This window comes from Falco naumanni, chromosome 14, assembly GCF_017639655.2.
Source record: "Falco naumanni isolate bFalNau1 chromosome 14, bFalNau1.pat, whole genome shotgun sequence".
In the NCBI taxonomy this organism is placed as follows: domain Eukaryota; kingdom Metazoa; phylum Chordata; class Aves; order Falconiformes; family Falconidae; genus Falco; species Falco naumanni.
In genome coordinates, this window is record NC_054067.1 from 12,602,507 (window position 1) to 12,619,073 (window position 16,567).

The 16,567-nt window shown below is 61.9% G+C and overlaps 1 protein-coding gene across 2 annotated transcripts; it reads left to right on the plus strand.

Annotated features, from left to right (window-relative positions):
• The first annotated feature begins 769 nt into the window (after positions 1-769).
• Positions 770-12,914, plus strand: LOC121097658 (glycine receptor subunit alpha-4). Of its 2 annotated transcripts, XM_040614830.1 has the most exons (10): positions 770-1,153; positions 3,847-3,980; positions 4,366-4,433; positions 5,193-5,416; positions 5,552-5,634; positions 5,969-6,109; positions 6,192-6,406; positions 6,718-6,867; positions 7,769-7,873; positions 10,634-12,914. In XM_040614830.1, the coding sequence occupies exons 1-10, from the start codon at positions 927-929 to the stop codon at positions 10,919-10,921; spliced, it is 1,635 nt and encodes a 544-aa protein (XP_040470764.1). In that variant the 5' UTR covers positions 770-926; the 3' UTR covers positions 10,922-12,914. The 2 variants fall into 2 exon arrangements, with proteins under 2 accessions (XP_040470764.1, XP_040470765.1); XM_040614831.1 differs by lacking the exon at positions 7,769-7,873 and having other exon boundaries at positions 772-1,153.
• The last annotated feature ends 3,653 nt before the right edge of the window (positions 12,915-16,567 follow it).

The following is a 16,567-nucleotide window of genomic DNA, read 5'->3' on the forward strand; positions in this document are numbered from 1 at the left end:
GGGTGGCCTCAGGAGCTGGGGCAGAGGCAGCCTGAGTCCCAGCCCTGCCTGTGCTGCCCTGGTTAACAAGCAGCCCCCTTCCCTCTGCCTCAGTTTCCCTCTCCGCGGCAGCCAGTGCAGCTCCCTGCATCACGCCGACGTGATTGTCCATCTTGCCTTCTCCGAGGAGCTTACCTGGCCCTACCGAGGGACAGGATTGCCCATCCGCTGAGCCTCTGGGAAAGGCAAGCACAGGGGTCCCAGCAGGAGGGCTGAGCCCCGCGGGGTCTGTGCCCCAGCCTGCCAGCACGCCGGCCCTGTGCTGCGGCCCCGGGGCGGGCACCGCCAGACAGGGCAGAGGGAGGAAGGACCCCAGCTGTTCCCAGCCGCTCCCTCCCACTCAGCCGGGCAGAATCTTCAGGGCATCCCTCAACCCCTGCGCAGCCTTCGATCCCAGCACGTCCCTCGTCCCCGGAGCATCCCTCAGCCCTGCACGCCCTCTGATCCCAGCACGTCCCTCATCCCCTCCCCGGAGCACCCCTCAGCCCTGCACGTCCTCTGATCCCAGCACAGCCATCAGCCCTGCCCCATCCCTGAACCCCGGCGCATCCCTCGATCCCAGCGCACTAGCGCACCCCCCCAGCCCCTGCGCCCCCCCGACCCCCTGCGCCCCCGGCCCCTCGCAACCCCCGCGGGAAGCCGCCTCCCCGCCCAGCGCCGGGGCAGGACCTGCCGTCCCGCTCCCGCGGAGGACGCGGGCTCCAGCACAGCCCCGACGGGGCGGCAGAGGTCCCCGAGGCGGTGAGGAGGAGGCGGGCGCGGTGGCGGGGGGCTCCCCGCCGCCGTGCCCGCCTCCTCCCCGCCGCGGCGGGCGAGGCTCCGCCCGGCTCCCGGGGCCCGCAGCCGGCTGGCGCCCACCCCGCGGCGGGCTCCCGCTCGCCCGGACTATGAGGAGCGGGGACCGGGCGGGGGGCGGCGGCAGCGGCGGCGGCAGCGGCCCCGGTGCGGCGGGAGCGGGAGCGGGAGCGCCGCCGCCGCCGGCCGGGTCATGCCCGTGCGCCCGGGGCGGCGGGGCTGCGGGCTGCGGCGGGATGGGCGCGCTCCGGGCCGGTGCCCTCGCCTTCCTCCTCCTCCTCCTCCTCGGCTGCCTCCTGCCCCGGCGCGGCCCGCTCAGGTGAGCGCACGGCGCGGGTCTCGGCGCTGCGCGGCCGGCGGGGCGGCCCCGCTCGCGGGCCGGGGGCTGCGGGGGCAGCGGCTCTCCGCACCGCACCCCCCCGCACCTGCCCCCCATCCCCCGGGAGCCGCACTTCCCCTCCGGGACCCGCGCACCACTCCCTCCCGGGGACGGATCTCTCCTGCGGGACCCGGGCAGCATCTCCCAGACCCGGAGGTGCCCCGGGACCCCCCACTCCCGATCCGGACCTCTCTGCAGGGGCTGCTCCCCCCAGCCCCAACCCTCCCAGCCCCGATCCGGAGCTCCACGCAGGCCGCTGGAGCTCCCCCAAATCCGGCCTCACCCTCCTTTCCGCGGGACCTTAACCCAGCACCCCGGGGACCCACCGGACGGTTCGTGTCCAGCCCCAGCGGCACGCAGGCGGGCTCTGCCTGTCCCCCGCAGCCCCTGGCCCGGTGCTGGGTCCCCGCTGGTCCCCCGGACCCCAGGGCAGCTAGGGCCCTGCCACAGTGGGAGAAGGGGCGAGCTGAGCCAGGTGATGGCCCAGGCAGCTCCTTCTGCAGGGCTGCAAAGCCCCTGTGATGCCCAGACCCTCTCCTGGCTCAGGGTGTTTGGGGGGGCTCAGGACAGTCCCTAACCTGGCCCCTGGCTCACCCAGGCCAGTGGGTGCCCCAGGTCCCGTGGGTGCAAGAACAACTCTTGGCCCACTTCGGTGGAAAATCCAAAGCCCACCGGTCCCTTTTTCCATCTCTGGCCACCTTGTTGCTATCTGGGACAAGGTGGGATGCAGGGTAGAATGGGCCAGGCAGGGAGTGTTTGGGGGGCTGCAGTGCCCCTGGGCTGAGACCGCTCCCTGCCCTCACTCTCCCTCTCACCAGCCCATCCAGTACAACTGTGTGAGGGAACCGCAGCGTTTGTGGTGGGGAGGGGGGAGACCGTATCAAAATGTCATCACTTCACATGCGGAAACTGCTTATCTCAGGTGGCATTTTTAGGCAGGCATGATCATTTTCCAGCCCCATTATCCTCTCGCTTCATGGAGGTGCTGAGCTCCAGGGCCCCGCAGTGCCTGGGTCAGGTTAGTGGCAGAGTCCCCTGGGGCAGGCAGTGCCCAAAATGGGGAGCTACAGCCAAACCTTGGGAAGAGCCCAGACCCAGGGGCTGTGTGCCAGCGTGGCTTTGCCAGTGATGCTGCTGGAGGTGGCTGCACCCGGGGCACTTCTGCACCCCCTGCAATCCCCGGGGTCTGGATATTGCTGGGGCTGCAGATCTGCTGCTGCTTCACGGAGCTAGCTGTCGCAGTGCCAAGGGAGCCTTCCTCCCACATGCTCCGGGGAGAACCCTCATCTTCCTCTCCAGTAGGGGAGGACAAGGTTCACAGCTGTGAGGCAGGCAGAGGCCTGATTTAACTCCTTGTTACCCTCTTGCAGCTCTCCTCCCAAAGGTGCACCTTTCTAACACAGTTCCCAGAAGGGGACTTGCTCCCAGCCTTTTGCTCTTGGCCAGGACCAGTCTCTGGTACTCTGCTGCCCACCTCCAATTAAAGGGAAAACCTCCCTGGCTGGATCATTTTTGGGTGGCCATTGTGGCCATTTCTAACTGGCAAGAATGCATATAAGCCCCTCCGGGATGAATCCTCTCCTGAGAGGAGGTAAGGAACAAGGTGTGTTGGTAGGAACAAAGGCCTCAAGGGGTCTCAGCTCCCAGCATCATCCTTTGCTTGTGATAACACAGTTGTAGCTCCAAGCAGGAGTGGGACCCACCTGGGCATGGACCTGGCAGAGTTATGAGGCAGAAAGCAGCAGCACCAGCAATATGCTCAAAGCTCTTTTTGGGTCTAGAGGTCTCCAGCTAATTCCTCTCCATCACAGCCACATGCCTGTCAATATGGTGAGCGAACATCTCTCGCATTGTTTCTTGAAATGATCATTATAGACTGATGGAAGGAGAGAAACTGGCAGGCTAAGATGCATTCACAAAAATAGCCCCTCCAAGGTCAGTTTAAATAAGTCTCCATCATCTTTGGGAGTGCTGCATGGGAAAGCTCATGTCAGCTCCACGCCACAGCCGGTGGGGAGATAGGTTTTGCTGCTCCTCTCCTGCCACATCATCTTGGTCCCTGGCAAGGTGTCACAACCCCAGCTGTGCTCCTGGGAACCTCATCATTCAAGCCAGAGCAGCCCATGGCTCAGGGGGTGTGTCGTGTCCCCCAGGCCAAGCCCCCCAGGCCATGAGTCTATGCCAGGCAGAGTACCGATGTTCGCTCAGCAACTCAAGCCAGGGCTTGCGATTGAACCCAGGGAGGGTCCCTCCCCACTTCCCCCCTCCAGCACTGGAACAGAACCCATCTGCTATGCACAAGGCCATTGCCCGCTGCATCCCATCCCAGCCCCCCCCCTCCCAGCCCCAAACACCATGCCAGGGGACATGGCAGGCAGGCACTTTGTTGGTAGGGGGACAGGCAAAATGTGGGCGTGTGGCACTCAGACTGTGGCAGGCAAGGGGGCAAGCCACCAGGATCACAGCGGATGGAGGAAGGGGTCCCAGGGTCAGCACGCTGACTCAGCACTGGAGCAGATGCGGCAGGGGCACAGCCGCTTCCCCTGCCAGCTGGCAATCCCGGCAGGGTGCCAAAATGTGCCTGCAGACCCTTGCTGCCAGCAGGCAGCTAACCTGCCTCCTCTGCCCTGCAGGCTGGTCTCAGGGCGGGAGGAGATTAAAGCCGCTTCCCGAAGCTCACCCCAGCCCATGTCACCCTCTGATTTCCTGGACAAGCTTATGGGACGAACGTCAGGGTATGACGCCCGGATCCGACCCAACTTCAAAGGTAAGAGGAAGATGTGAGGTTCCCAACCCTGGCAGTGATCCATGCTTATGGCTGCCCCAAACCAGGGAATGGGCAGGCGTGGGTTTGGGGGCAGGACCCTGACACACATTCTTTCATCCCGACACCCTCCCCAGAGTCCTGGCTGCTCCTGCAATCACAGCCGCCTTGCATGTGCCTGCTGGGCCTGCCGGCGTGGGCAGCTGCAGTGCTTGCAGGGTGTGCTGGGGTTCACCCCGACACACTACAGGGGTGAGCCCAGCAGGCAGGGGGATGCTCGTGTGCATTCATCCACACAGCACGTGGAGGAGGCATCACCCCCACGTGTGTCTGTGTGGTGCACGTCTCCCCAGCCAGCGGCAAGAGGAGGCTTCATGCTGTTTTCCAGGTCCGCCTGTCAACGTGACGTGCAACATCTTCATCAACAGCTTCGGCTCTGTCACTGAGACCACCATGGTGAGGGTTTCGCCAGCGTGACGGGCTCCTTTCCCAGTGCGTCAGGGCTGGTGGTGGCTCTGCCAAGGATTGTGCGTATCCCAGTGCCCGAGCCCGTGGCCGTGATTGGGGGAGTCCTGTGAGCCCTTGCCCAGAGCCAGCTCTGGCACTGTGGTGGGGACATGCAGAGCCATAGCAAACGGTCGTGGCTTTTCTGGGGTCAGTTAATCAGAGTTTGGCTGTGTGGACCACATTCCCCATGCCTGAGCTGGGAGAAACACCCCAAGGGGTCAGGGCGAGGTAGCTGCTGGTAGCTCCACTGCCTGCTGCTTGCAGGCTTGGCAGGTACATTATAACACAAATGAGCAATGTGTCCCCACCATCTCCAGCCTCCTCAGGTGCATAAGGAACTCCTTTGAGGATGCCCAAGTGCTAAAAATTCCTTGTTTGTGCCACTGCAAAGCCTTGATACTGTCAACCATCACATCAACCCCTCCCTACAGGGCCATAGAGCCTTGTGAGAAACACTGCAGGCAGCAGCTGCTGGTCCTCCTACTCTTCCCTCTCCGCTTAGCTGCTGTGGCTTTGGTTTTTTAATTTCCCCTGGCTGCTGGACAGCGTGGGAAGGCTCCTGAGCTGCCCCTGTCCCACGTGTGGTTAGTGTCAGGCAGGCAGCACATGCAGGGCTGAGCCTCCACCAAGAGACCCCCCTCCACTTCCTCCTCCTCCTCCCTGGGCACCATGGGGTGCTCCCTGCTGATGCAGTGCCTTCTGCCCCAGGACTACCGGGTGAACGTGTTCCTGCGGCAGCAGTGGAATGACCCCCGCCTGGCTTACCGCGAGTACCCTGACGACTCCCTCGACCTTGACCCCTCCATGCTTGACTCCATCTGGAAGCCAGACTTGTTCTTTGCCAACGAGAAAGGGGCCAATTTCCACGAGGTCACCACCGATAACAAGCTGCTGCGCATCTTCAAGAATGGCAATGTGCTCTACAGCATTAGGTAGAACCCTCTCACCCTCTGGTGCAGTGCCGAACTGGCGAGGCAAAGATTTGCTCCTTTCCTTCCATGGGGCAGCTTTTCCCCTTCAACTGCCCCAGCCTTCAGCAACCCTCTCCTTTCCTCTGCCTCCTCCAGGCTGACTTTAATCCTGTCCTGCCCCATGGACCTCAAGAACTTCCCCATGGACATCCAGACATGCACCATGCAGCTGGAAAGTTGTGAGTATCTAGGGGGCTTCAAGCTGTGCTTCATCCCCCCATCCCATCCCATCCCATCCCATCCCATCCCATCCCATCCCATCCCATCCCATCCCATCCCATCCCATCCCATCCCATCCCATCCCATCCCATCCCATCCCATCCCATCCCATCCCATCCCATCCCATCCCATCCCATCCCATCCCATCCCATCCCACCCCATCCCACCCCATCCCAAAGGTTGGCTTCTCCCTGCTTCTGGGGGAGGTGAGCAGGAAGGAGTGGTCATTCATGGTGGGGATGAATGGGGTGCATATCCCCCACCCCAGCCCATGGTTCCCTCTGTCCCCTCCAGTTGGCTACACCATGAATGACCTCATCTTTGAGTGGCTGGAGAAGCAGGAGGCTGTGCAAGTGGCAGAGGGCTTGACGCTCCCACAGTTCATCCTCAGGGATGAGAAGGACCTGGGCTATTGCACCAAGTACTACAATACAGGTGAGTACCCCAGGGACCTGCTGCCATCCCTCACCATGGCCCAGGGGTCCCTCTCACCCATCAGGGCTGTCTTTCCCTGCAGGCAAGTTCACCTGCATTGAGGTGAAGTTCCACCTGGAGAGGCAGATGGGTTACTACTTGATCCAGATGTACATCCCCAGCCTGCTCATCGTCATCCTCTCCTGGGTCTCCTTCTGGATCAACATGGATGCGGCGCCAGCACGGGTGGGCTTGGGCATCACCACTGTGCTCACCATGACCACGCAGAGCGCTGGCTCCCGTGCCTCCCTGCCCAAGGTCAGTGCTGGCTCCATGCTGGGCTCCCACACCGCAGCCTGCCCAACATACCTGGGGTGCCCACTGCCCCCCTGCCCCCGCCCCGTGCCCTAGGGACATCATTCCCTTGGGAATGGCTGGATCCGTGCCAGCTAGGGCACCACACTTGCTGAGGGGGAAGGAACGTGCTGCTGCTTGCCTGGGCGAGCTCTGGCCTGCGTGTCCCGGCTGAGAGGGCTCCCGTGCTCCTTGGCAGCGGGTCAGACCTGGCAGTGATGGGGACAAGTGAGGTGGGGGGCAGTGGGTCCCTGAGCCCCCTCTCACCCTTGCAGGTCTCTTACGTGAAGGCCATCGATATCTGGATGGCTGTGTGCCTGCTATTCGTCTTTGCCGCCTTGTTGGAGTACGCAGCCGTCAACTTCGTCTCCCGCCAGCACAAGGAGTTCATGCGCCTGCGCCGGCGCCAGCGGCGACAGAGGATGGTGAGTCCTTCCTGCCACTGCTGTCACAATGTCTGCCCATCCTCAGCCACCAAGGGGACACCCAGGCCTGCAGGGCCAGCTTCTCAGCAGCTACCGGGGCAGGGCTCAGTGCTGGGCTGTGTCCCACTGCCCAGGGCTTGCGGCCAGCCCCTCCAGCACAGCAGGGACCCATGGGCATCGCAGTCCTGTCTGCCTGACTAGCACAGTGCACAGCACCCATGGGTGCCCCAGGCCCTGCCAGCACAAACGTGCCCAGGGTGCCCTCCTCCTCCTGCTGGAACATCCCTAAGCTCTGCTTCCTCAGAAAAAGCAGAAAAATAAACAGCGATGGTGGGGGAAACGGCATTCCCCCTTATCTGCAGCCCCAAACTGGGGTTCCTCACTGTGCCGCAACAATGACTGGGGCTCACTGCTCCATCAGGGCGGTGAAGCACCAAGGGGACCTGGTGGCACCAAGGGACAGGGTCTGGGCTGCAGATGGGAGCACAGCATGGCCTGGAGAGGCATGGTCCCTCACTGGCAGGACAGCCCTCCCCTCCGGCAGCCCACTGGCACAGGCATAAGGCCTGTGAGATGCTTGGGGAAGGCGCACGGCTGCCCCACTCTCATTTTCTTGCCATAAGCACAACATGAGGCACCAGACCTCCATGGAAAACACAAGCACACGTACACACCGCACAGGCTCGCAGTGCCCTGTGTGGCCAAATCCCTTTGGCACATGCTGAAGACAGATCCCAGTGCCCAGGCACTGCTGGGAGGGGCTTTTCCCCCCCACGCAGAGCCCCCAATCCCCTGTCATCCCCATCCCGGCACCCAGAGCTGCTGTCCCTGGGGCCAGGGCAGAGCCATCCATCACCCGCTGTCCTGTTTCTGTTTGGTGCACTCTGTTGGATGCCAAAAGGGCCTGAGCAGCGGGACAGCCAGCCTGGAGTCCCTGCGGCAGCTGAGCAGCCAGCACGGCGGCGAGCACACCTACACGACGCTCTCGCAGCTCTCCAACTCCCGGGTAAAGCACAACCCTCCAGCAGCTCCCCCCACAGTGCAGCACAGTGCACCCCCAGTCAGCCTCACCCCGCCTCCCCAAAATAAGCCCCCAAGGAGCTGGCCTCAGGGGCCAGCAAGGGCCTGTGGAAGAAGCAGGGCAGAGATTTGCACAGAGCATTTGCCTGTAGGATGGAGCTGCTGCTCCCTGGGCTGAAAAGAGATTTGAAAGGGATGGGAATAGAACAGAGTTCCCTGGAGACACCCCCGCTCCGTGCCTCAGTTTCCTTTTCCATGAAGCAGGACCAGTGCAGCCCCCTCTGCCAAGGGGTGAGTGATGCTGGGGCAGACCAATGGCCACCCCTGGGCTGCTGCCCAGCTGCCCAGGCCATGCCCACATCTCTGGCAAAGGTGAGGGCTCTGCCTGTCCGTCCTTCCCGGCACAGGCAGGTCTGTGGCACTTGCGGCTGCCTGCAGTGGCCCCAGTGCGGGCAGTTGCTCAGGGCACACGGGCCCTTTGCAGCTTGAGGTGTAGGGAGGAGCGGTGGGGCAGGGCAGGCTTCCAGGCTGGTGTGGGGATGCCTGGGTATGACCAGGGGAGGAGATCAGGTCTGGTACATCCTTGCCTCCCCACCTGCCTGGGCTGCCCCAAGCCTCTCCTCTGCCATCATCAGGCCTTGGATGCCAGGAGAGGCTTCCTGGCTCCCCCCAGAGCGCTCCCCTGCTCCCTGCCTGCCACAGGCCCTGAGCACCCGCTCCGGGAGACAAACATCCACCTGGGCAGGGAGGGGGAGGCTCTGCCGAGCCTAGGAACCATCTGCCGGCTTAAAAGAGACCAAAGTGCCACTGCTCTGAGGTGGAGGCTGCAAAGCCACCCTGGGGTGCCACCAGCAAGGCTCTGGTTGCAGCCAGGAACACCCTGGCTTGCTGCTGGGTCAGAGACCGGAGCAGAGCCCCGGTGCCCACAGGTCCTGTGCCAGCGCTGCCTGACACAGCACAGCCTGGGTGCCACAGCCCAGTAGCAAATCCCTCCCACAGATCCCGCAAAGCTGGGCCCTGGGAGCCCCCTGCACTCGGCCTTGGCACCCAGCAAGCACCCTGGGGCTGCCCCGACCCAGAGGGACCCAGCTGGGAGGACTAGCATCCCCAGTTTGCCATCTCCTCCCCCAAATGCCCTGGCTGGGGCTGCTGCCTCCCTGGGCCAGGGGAAGAGCTGCTGCCTCCCAGGGCACACAGTCCGTCCATCCCCCATCCCCCCATCCCAGTCCCTCGTCCCCTGGCACAGTGTCCCCTGGGGCAGCCACAAGCACTCAGCCTGGAGCAGGGGAATAAAACTCTGCTGCAAATGAGAACTGATCTCAGCAATTTGAGCTGCTGCTGCTCTTCCCACTGAGAAATCTTGCTTAGCTGGTGGATTGCTGAGTTAAATAAAGATACCAGGGTGCAAGCTCTCTGCATGAGATCCCCCTTGCCGGCTGAGCGCCTGTGCAGGCTGACCTCAGCGAGAAAGCTGCTCTCCATGGTTTGGAGGGCAGTGCCAGCTGGAGATGATGTCTGGGATCCGGCACCCAGGCTGTGTGCAGGCATGGCGTGAGGTGAGGGGCTGGCCTCCAGCATGCCCTGGGAGAAGAGACCCACTGCAGCTGGATAGGGCACAAGCAGAGCAGAGGCAACATGAGCCACAGAGACCAAAGTGGCCTGTGGGCTCATCAAGAAGCCAGACATGCAGCCTGGGCTTGCATGTGCCAGCCCCTTGCCAAACCTTTGCACACACAACACCCCAGAGGATAGAAGAGCAGGACGAGGCGAGTCACTAACAGTGGGCAGCTGTTGGTGGGGAGGGGCATGGGCACCACTGGCATGCACCCAAGTGGCCACGAAGTGACCAGAGCCATGCCGCAAACAGTGGCAGTAGACTGCGACCAGAGGGTGAGGGCAGGTGCCTGGCTTACACGGCACTTTTGAAGATTTTATAGGCATGCAGCTTCACAGGGAAACTGCCCTCTCTGTAGCCTCCCACCAGCATGGGGGGAGTTGGGGTGAGCAAGGGCAGAGAGACCAGCAAGGAAGGAGTCCAGCTCGCTCAGCCCCACTCCTCTGTTGTGCTGGACAGCCCCCACCAAGCAGCCATAGGGAGAAATGGGGGTCTGGGCCCTTGGAGGGACCTGGGGGGCCTGCAAGTCCTGATGGTAGCCAGGCTCCTGCATCCCTGGCCAGCTCTTCCCTTGCAAGCTGCTTGCCTCCTCCTATTCACTGACACAGGCACACTTCCACCCTGCAGCAAACACAGCTGTCACAACAGTGCCTGCACCCCCAAGCTCTCTGCACCCCAGGGTAACCTGCCTCTCAGTGCAACCTGCATCCCCTGCACCCATATGTTCCCATCTCTCCCTCCACCATTTCACCCCCAGCCCCTCGGCTGCCAGAGAACCAGGCTTCCCAAGTCCCCAGGCTGGAGCTGGGTGGAGACCAGAGGGATCGGTGTCGGGCTGCCAGGGTCAGGGTTGCCCTTGGATGCTCCCTTAAAACACGGTCCTGATGACAAAGCAGTCGGTCAGTGCTCACCTCCACCTGCACACGCCACTGCCTGCCTCTGCCCACACCACAGCCTGCTTTTTCCTGCACACTTTGAGCTTTCTGAAAAAGCACCTAACCTTGTGCTGGGCACTCACATGACTGTATCGCCTGGCGGGGGGTGTCTAGGACATGCAGCCACAAATGCCTGCTCACCCTGCAGTATCGATGTCCATGGGATGCCCCAGCTGACAGCCTTTCCTTTCACCAGGAGGAAGAGCTTGTCCGTGAGAGTCGCTTCTACTTGCGAGGCTATGGGCTGAGCCACTGCCTGCAGCCAAAGAATGGAGCTGGGGAGGGCCCTGGCATCTACAGCCCCCCACCAGCCAGCATGCTGCTGCGGGAAGGGGAAAGCCTCCGCAGGCGCTACATTGACCGGGCAAAACGCATTGACACCATCTCCCGAGCTGTCTTTCCCTTCACCTTCCTGGTCTTCAATATCTTCTACTGGGTTGTCTACAAAGTGCTGCGCTCGGAGGACATCCACTCGGTGCCCTGAGGCCTGGAAAAGCATGACTGCCTCTCGGTCTGATGTCCCAGTGCGCCCAGGCACCATGAGCTCAGCCAGAACCACGTTCCCCTCTGCCCTGGAGCAGCAGCACTGCCAGGCTGGGCCTCAGAGCCTGGACAAGTGGCAGCTCCCATGTCCCTTTGGAAGCTGGGGCACCAAGGGCAGGGATCAGCAACCCCAGGTCCTCTCCTGCCTTCTGCATGGTGTCACCCCCAGGTACCCAGGGATGCTGTGCTGCAGGGGGAGCCCCAGGTACCTGGGAATGCTGTGTGCCAGGGCACAGGGGAGGTTCTGGTACTGAGGGATGCTGGTGGCCAGGGAACACCACTTCCCAGCCAAACACTCTCCACCTCTCCGCTCCTTCCATGTCAAGTTGCTGCTTCTTCAGGCTGCATCACTGAGTCATGGGCCGCAAGCAGGCAGGCGAGAGGGTGCAGTCCTCTCTCCTCCCCTGGCCTGGAGCTTGGTTGCAGGAAAGAGCACACAGCACCCCTGCCTGAGCTCGGACTGTGTGGGATGCTGGCTATGGCCCCATAGCCCCCAGTCCAGCAGTGGACAGGGTGCCTCTGGCCCCTAGCCAGCTCCAACGCACAGCAAAGCAGTAGGTCGGGGATGCTTCTCTCCCTGCGGAGCCCAGAGGTGCCCACGATGCCCGCAGCTGCAGGCGGGACTGTGGCAGGGACACCGGGCAGAAGGCTCCGTTTTCTTTGAGGAAATGCCAGCCCTGGGGCAGGCAGCAGGTGAGCCCAGTCCTGCTGGTGGTGAAGGGACACAAATGGCCATTGCAGCTGCAGGGAGGAGCTGCTTGGCACTGGGGAGCCAGCACTGCACTCCTTGCAGGGTAGGGCCCACAGCCCATCTTCTGATAGAGATTTTTAGGATGAAAGTAGTGGGGGCAGCTTGGCCTATCCTTTTGAAGGAGTAGAATGAGTGGTGGCATCCCCAGACTGCTACGTTCCCACAGCACCACAGTGCCAGCAGAGAGCTGGAGGTGAGAACCGCCCTGTTGCCCAGCTTTTTCCCCACCCTGGCACCCAGGCGCGGTGTCCCCCAGGCAGGTTCACCCCTGCTGCTCCTCCACTGGAGAGGAGAGCATCCAAAACCTCAACAAGACAAGCTCAGCAAGGCTTCCAGCCCTCCAGACCTGGATATCCTCTGTGCTTAGCAGGAAATAAAAGCAGTAGGTGATGTTTTTGTAGATCCTACAGAAAGAAATGTGTTGATGCTCTCCTTTCCCCCTGCTCACAGCCAGCCCAGGGAGGGCTTCAGCCCAGCAGAGCCCATCTCCCCACAATCCCCAGTGCAGGAGGGTGCCCAGGGTCTTCCAAGCAGGGCAGGATGGAAACTGGATTTGCCCCTTTCCTTGGAGGCTGTGGTGCCACCATTTAACAGCGAGGGCCCCAGTGACCCGTCTATCATGGCAAAAGGGACCCTGCAGGGTGGGCAGGAGGCCAGCACTGCCTGATGAAGCCAGACCTGGGCAGAGCCCCCTGCCATGGCCCCCAGCCCCACTCCTCAGGCAGGCATCACCCTCTCCATCGCATGAGTCACTGGGGTGAAGCCCTGCCATTCCCACCCCCTGCCCAGCCCCTCCAGCCCTGCAGAGCACTCAGCCACATGCACCCATTTCACAGATGGGGCAAGTGGAAGAGAACTGGCCCCAGGCCACTCCCAGGACCCACCAGGACAGCTGAGCCAGCTCCATCCCACCGCCACTGCTGTGCATGCCTTCCCAGCTGTGGGGGTCCCCACAGGGCCCCACCGTGCTTCCAGGTCAGGCTTTTGGGACGTGTTTTTGGGAAGGCTCCGTTTGGAGGCAGAGGAAGGGGTTGCACCTCGACTGCTCAGCTCACCTGGCACCCAGTGCCCAGAGGCAGCAACGGGGAGGTGCCAGTGCCAGGCAGCGCTCGCAGGCGCTAGGCAGCCAAGCCACCCTCTAGCAGCGGTGGGTTTTTAAACAGCATCAATCTTCCTACGCAAATAAAGCCTTTCTGGGATTTTCAGTGGTGTGCTGGGGGTTCGCCTCTTCCAAAGACCCTACAGCCAGCTCCAGGTGTGTGGGAGGGACGTGGGGACAAGGGTACAACAGTCCTCTGGGGACAGAAGCCCTGAACTGCAATTGCACCCCAAGATCATTACTTCCAGGGGTGATTTTTCTGACACAATTGGCGGTGACTGTCAGGTTTTATCTCCCATGTGGGAGACACCAGCAGGGCTGGGCAGGAGCCCTCCACAAGCTCCCAGCCCCAAACCTCATCATTTTCCTTGCCCCCCTCCAGCTCTGTGGGGTACTCCCTGTGGTCACCCCAGCTCCTTTCCACCCCACCCGGGCTTGGCCAGGGGGAAGGACCCAAGATGGGGCAGAAGTCGGGTAGGGGGTGCTTCGGCTCTGTGGTGGAGCTCAGACACCCGAATGCAGGCAAGCATCCTGATGGGTGAGCCTCCCTGTGCGGCCCCTTCGTGCCGGCTCGCTGGGCAGATGCCAGCCTTACAGAGCTGCCAGCTGTCCCAGGGGGCTTACGCCAGCCCTGCAGTGCCATCCGGGGCCAGCACTTTTGTCCCCAGCTGGCACAGGGGCAGGCAGAGCCTGCAGCTGAGGGCTGAGCACCCGAGCAAACATCAATCTCCCTCTGTCCTCCTGGCCAAGTTTCACAGACCGGCTCTGTTGGTACCTCGCAGCCCCATCGCCTGCCCAGCCCCATTGGGGTCTTCTGTGGCAGGGAAGAGAGAAAGCAAATGCACCCATGCTGGTTTGGTGCTGGTTTTTTTTCTTCAGATGGGACAAATCAAACCCCCCAAAACCTTTCTCCTGCCCCCACCCCAAACCTAGAAAGGATGCAGCCAAGGGAAGAGCTGGGAGCTGTTTCACGCCAGTGCGGTGTGCCCAGTTTCTTCACTCCCTGCTTTCCTTTCTCTCCCTTCCTGAACATCAGGTCTGGGCACCTAGTGTCTGGAGATGAACGCTGCCGTCAGCCCTAAGCCCCCCTGGCTCTGAGAAACAACACGTCCCAGAAGAACGAATAGGGTAAAAAGCCAATACAACCTTCCTAAGTTAAAGCTCCCAGGTCCCGTGTGCTGGTCACAGCAAAGTGTGGGGGGCCTTGCTGCTGGCACCGCACTTGCAAAGGCATGAGGGGAACGCTGCCCCACAGATCTGCAGACTCTTGCAGCTCCGGTGTCCCTGGGAGCAGTTTCAGGGTCAGGAGCAGCACTTAGCTCCCCCCCACCCCTTGTCCTCCCAGCAGCCCAGTTTGAACTGGGACCTGCTGGGACACCCACAGAGCTGCAGGGCTGTCATTGCCCTCCAGCACACAGCTCCAGCAGGTTGTTCACATCCTGGGGACAGTGGCAGAGCCCAGGCTGGGGGTGCTGAGCCCCATGCCCTCCTGTGGGTTGCAGCATGGCCAGAGGCCAGCGCAGGTGGCTCCATCCCCCAGCAAAGCCCATGGCCTTCTGACAGAGTCAGTTTTCCACTTCCCATCCAAGGCCGTGCACTGCAGGATGCATCCCAGCCACCACGGAAAGCAGCTGCAGGCATGGGACCAACAGCCATGGCCAAGTTAATTGCTAGTTTAAATGGAAGTTACTGGAGTTACTCTGGGTTAATGGGACTTTCAGACAGCAAAATGATCATCAGCAGCACCAGCTGCTTCCCAACAGCCCAGGGGTGGGCAGCCATGGGCACACACAGGTTTGGGGCAGCACAGCCCCCTGCCAGCCCCAAGGGCTCCCCGGGGCTCCTGCATGGGGCCGAGCAAACATGCTCTTGGCCAGGCACTGTGGCAGCATGCCAGACAGGCCCCTACTCTGCCAAGCACAGAGGGCCTGATCCTGCTGGAGCCGAGCTGTGCTGCTGCGCATGGTGGCACTGGGGCACCAAACCTTCCCTTCCTCCCCCTCTCCCTCACCAGAGCCTCCTGCATGCACCCACAGCCTGGAGCTGCCTTGGGGCAACACCAGCTGCCAGAGGTTGAGCAAACCACCCTGTCTGGATGGACCAATGCCCGCAGGAGAGCATGTCCCATGCTGCTCGGGACATCAGCTTCGGGGCCAGGTGAGCTCTATGCAGCAAGAACAGGTGACAACTTTTGTGGGGCTCTGAATACCCAGTGCCCTTCACATGTTGCCCGGGCACAGATTTTTTGTTAAAGAAAATATCAAGCTCCAAAGTCAGAAAGCCAGTCCTGAGCGGGCCAGGGCTGGTCCTTACAGATGGGGAAACCAAGGCACAGGGAAAGTGACAGGAGCTGGACTGGCAGCGTGCCCTGCTGCGATCCAGTCAAGCCATGGCGCACAGGGCCCTCGCAGGACTGCAGTCCCGCTACAGCCGGCCCCATGGGGCAGGATCCTTCCACCCCAGGGAAGGTGCATGTGCAGGGCACTCAGGCAGCGTGGCAGTGCCAGCACCCCAACCCTCAGCACAGCTCTGCCAGCACTGCCTGCGGACAGAGGAGGCCCAGGAGCCCAAAGGCACTTTGGCCCCCAGTGTGTCCCTGTGACCTAAGCTGCAGCATCACCCCACAGCCCACCTCTGCCCGCTCAGAGGGGCTTCACTGTACTCTGCCAAACCCCACACCCCCACGGCCACATCCACCCCCCCTGGCAACACTATGGGACCAGCCTGCACCACCCAGGGGAAGCCAACCAGCACGTGCAGGCCACAGGGCACCTCACAAGTTCCCCAGCCCAAGGGATGTGGGTGCCAGGTATCGCAAGGGCAGGCAGGACACCTGGCAAGGGGCAGTAACAGAGGGCTGGAGCCCAGACACAAGCAGGGATCAGCCCTGCAGTGCTCCCAAGCCCTGGGAATACGGGATAACTGCCCAGCTCTGGGCTGTGGTTTTGAACAAGAAAAAAACAAAGCGATGAGGTTTTCCAGCTCCCAAAGCGGCTTGTTTTGTCCGACTTTGAGAAGCCTCTGCGCTTCAGCCCCTCAAGGGCCAGGGGGAGGACCCCGGCACTGAAACAAGGAACAATTATCAAACCACAGGCTCTGAAGAGCTTTTGTTCCCTGGATGCGACAGAGCAGGGATCGGAGGACACCTAGCGAGATGCCTTTGATGGACATGCACGCGAGCAGCGCCCAGAGAGCCCAACACCATGGCAGCCCTGGCCCGGCAGTGGTCCCATCCTGCTCCCCCCCTGCTGCAGTGGGGCCCACGATGAGAGCTCCAGTGGAGCTGCAGGGGCTGGCCCAGCCCCGGGGGAGATGCACAGTGGAGAAGAATTGGCTCCTCATTCCCTGTTTCCTACTGTTCTCATGGCTGCCTTGGCAGGGAAAGCCTCCAGCCTCCCTGACAGGCCGCACACGCCGCCCGTGCCGGTACCTCCAGCAGGGTGAGGCCCAGCCATGCTCACAGCTGTGACTCCTGCAAAGACAGATGAAATCTGGGGCTCACCTCAGAGATGCTGACTGGGATGCAGGTGCCCCTCACAGCTCTCTGGGTGCTGCTGACACCAGCATTGCCCATTCCCAGAGGTTCTTGTTTCAACCCCCAGTCAAGCTGATTTAACTGGTGCAAACAGGGCAATGCCCGGTGACTATGACTTATTCTTGTGGCTGAACTTGTTTGAAAAGAGACCACAGTCTTTCAGCGCAAAAATCTGGATGAGCACAGGCACCCCAGGCAGCGA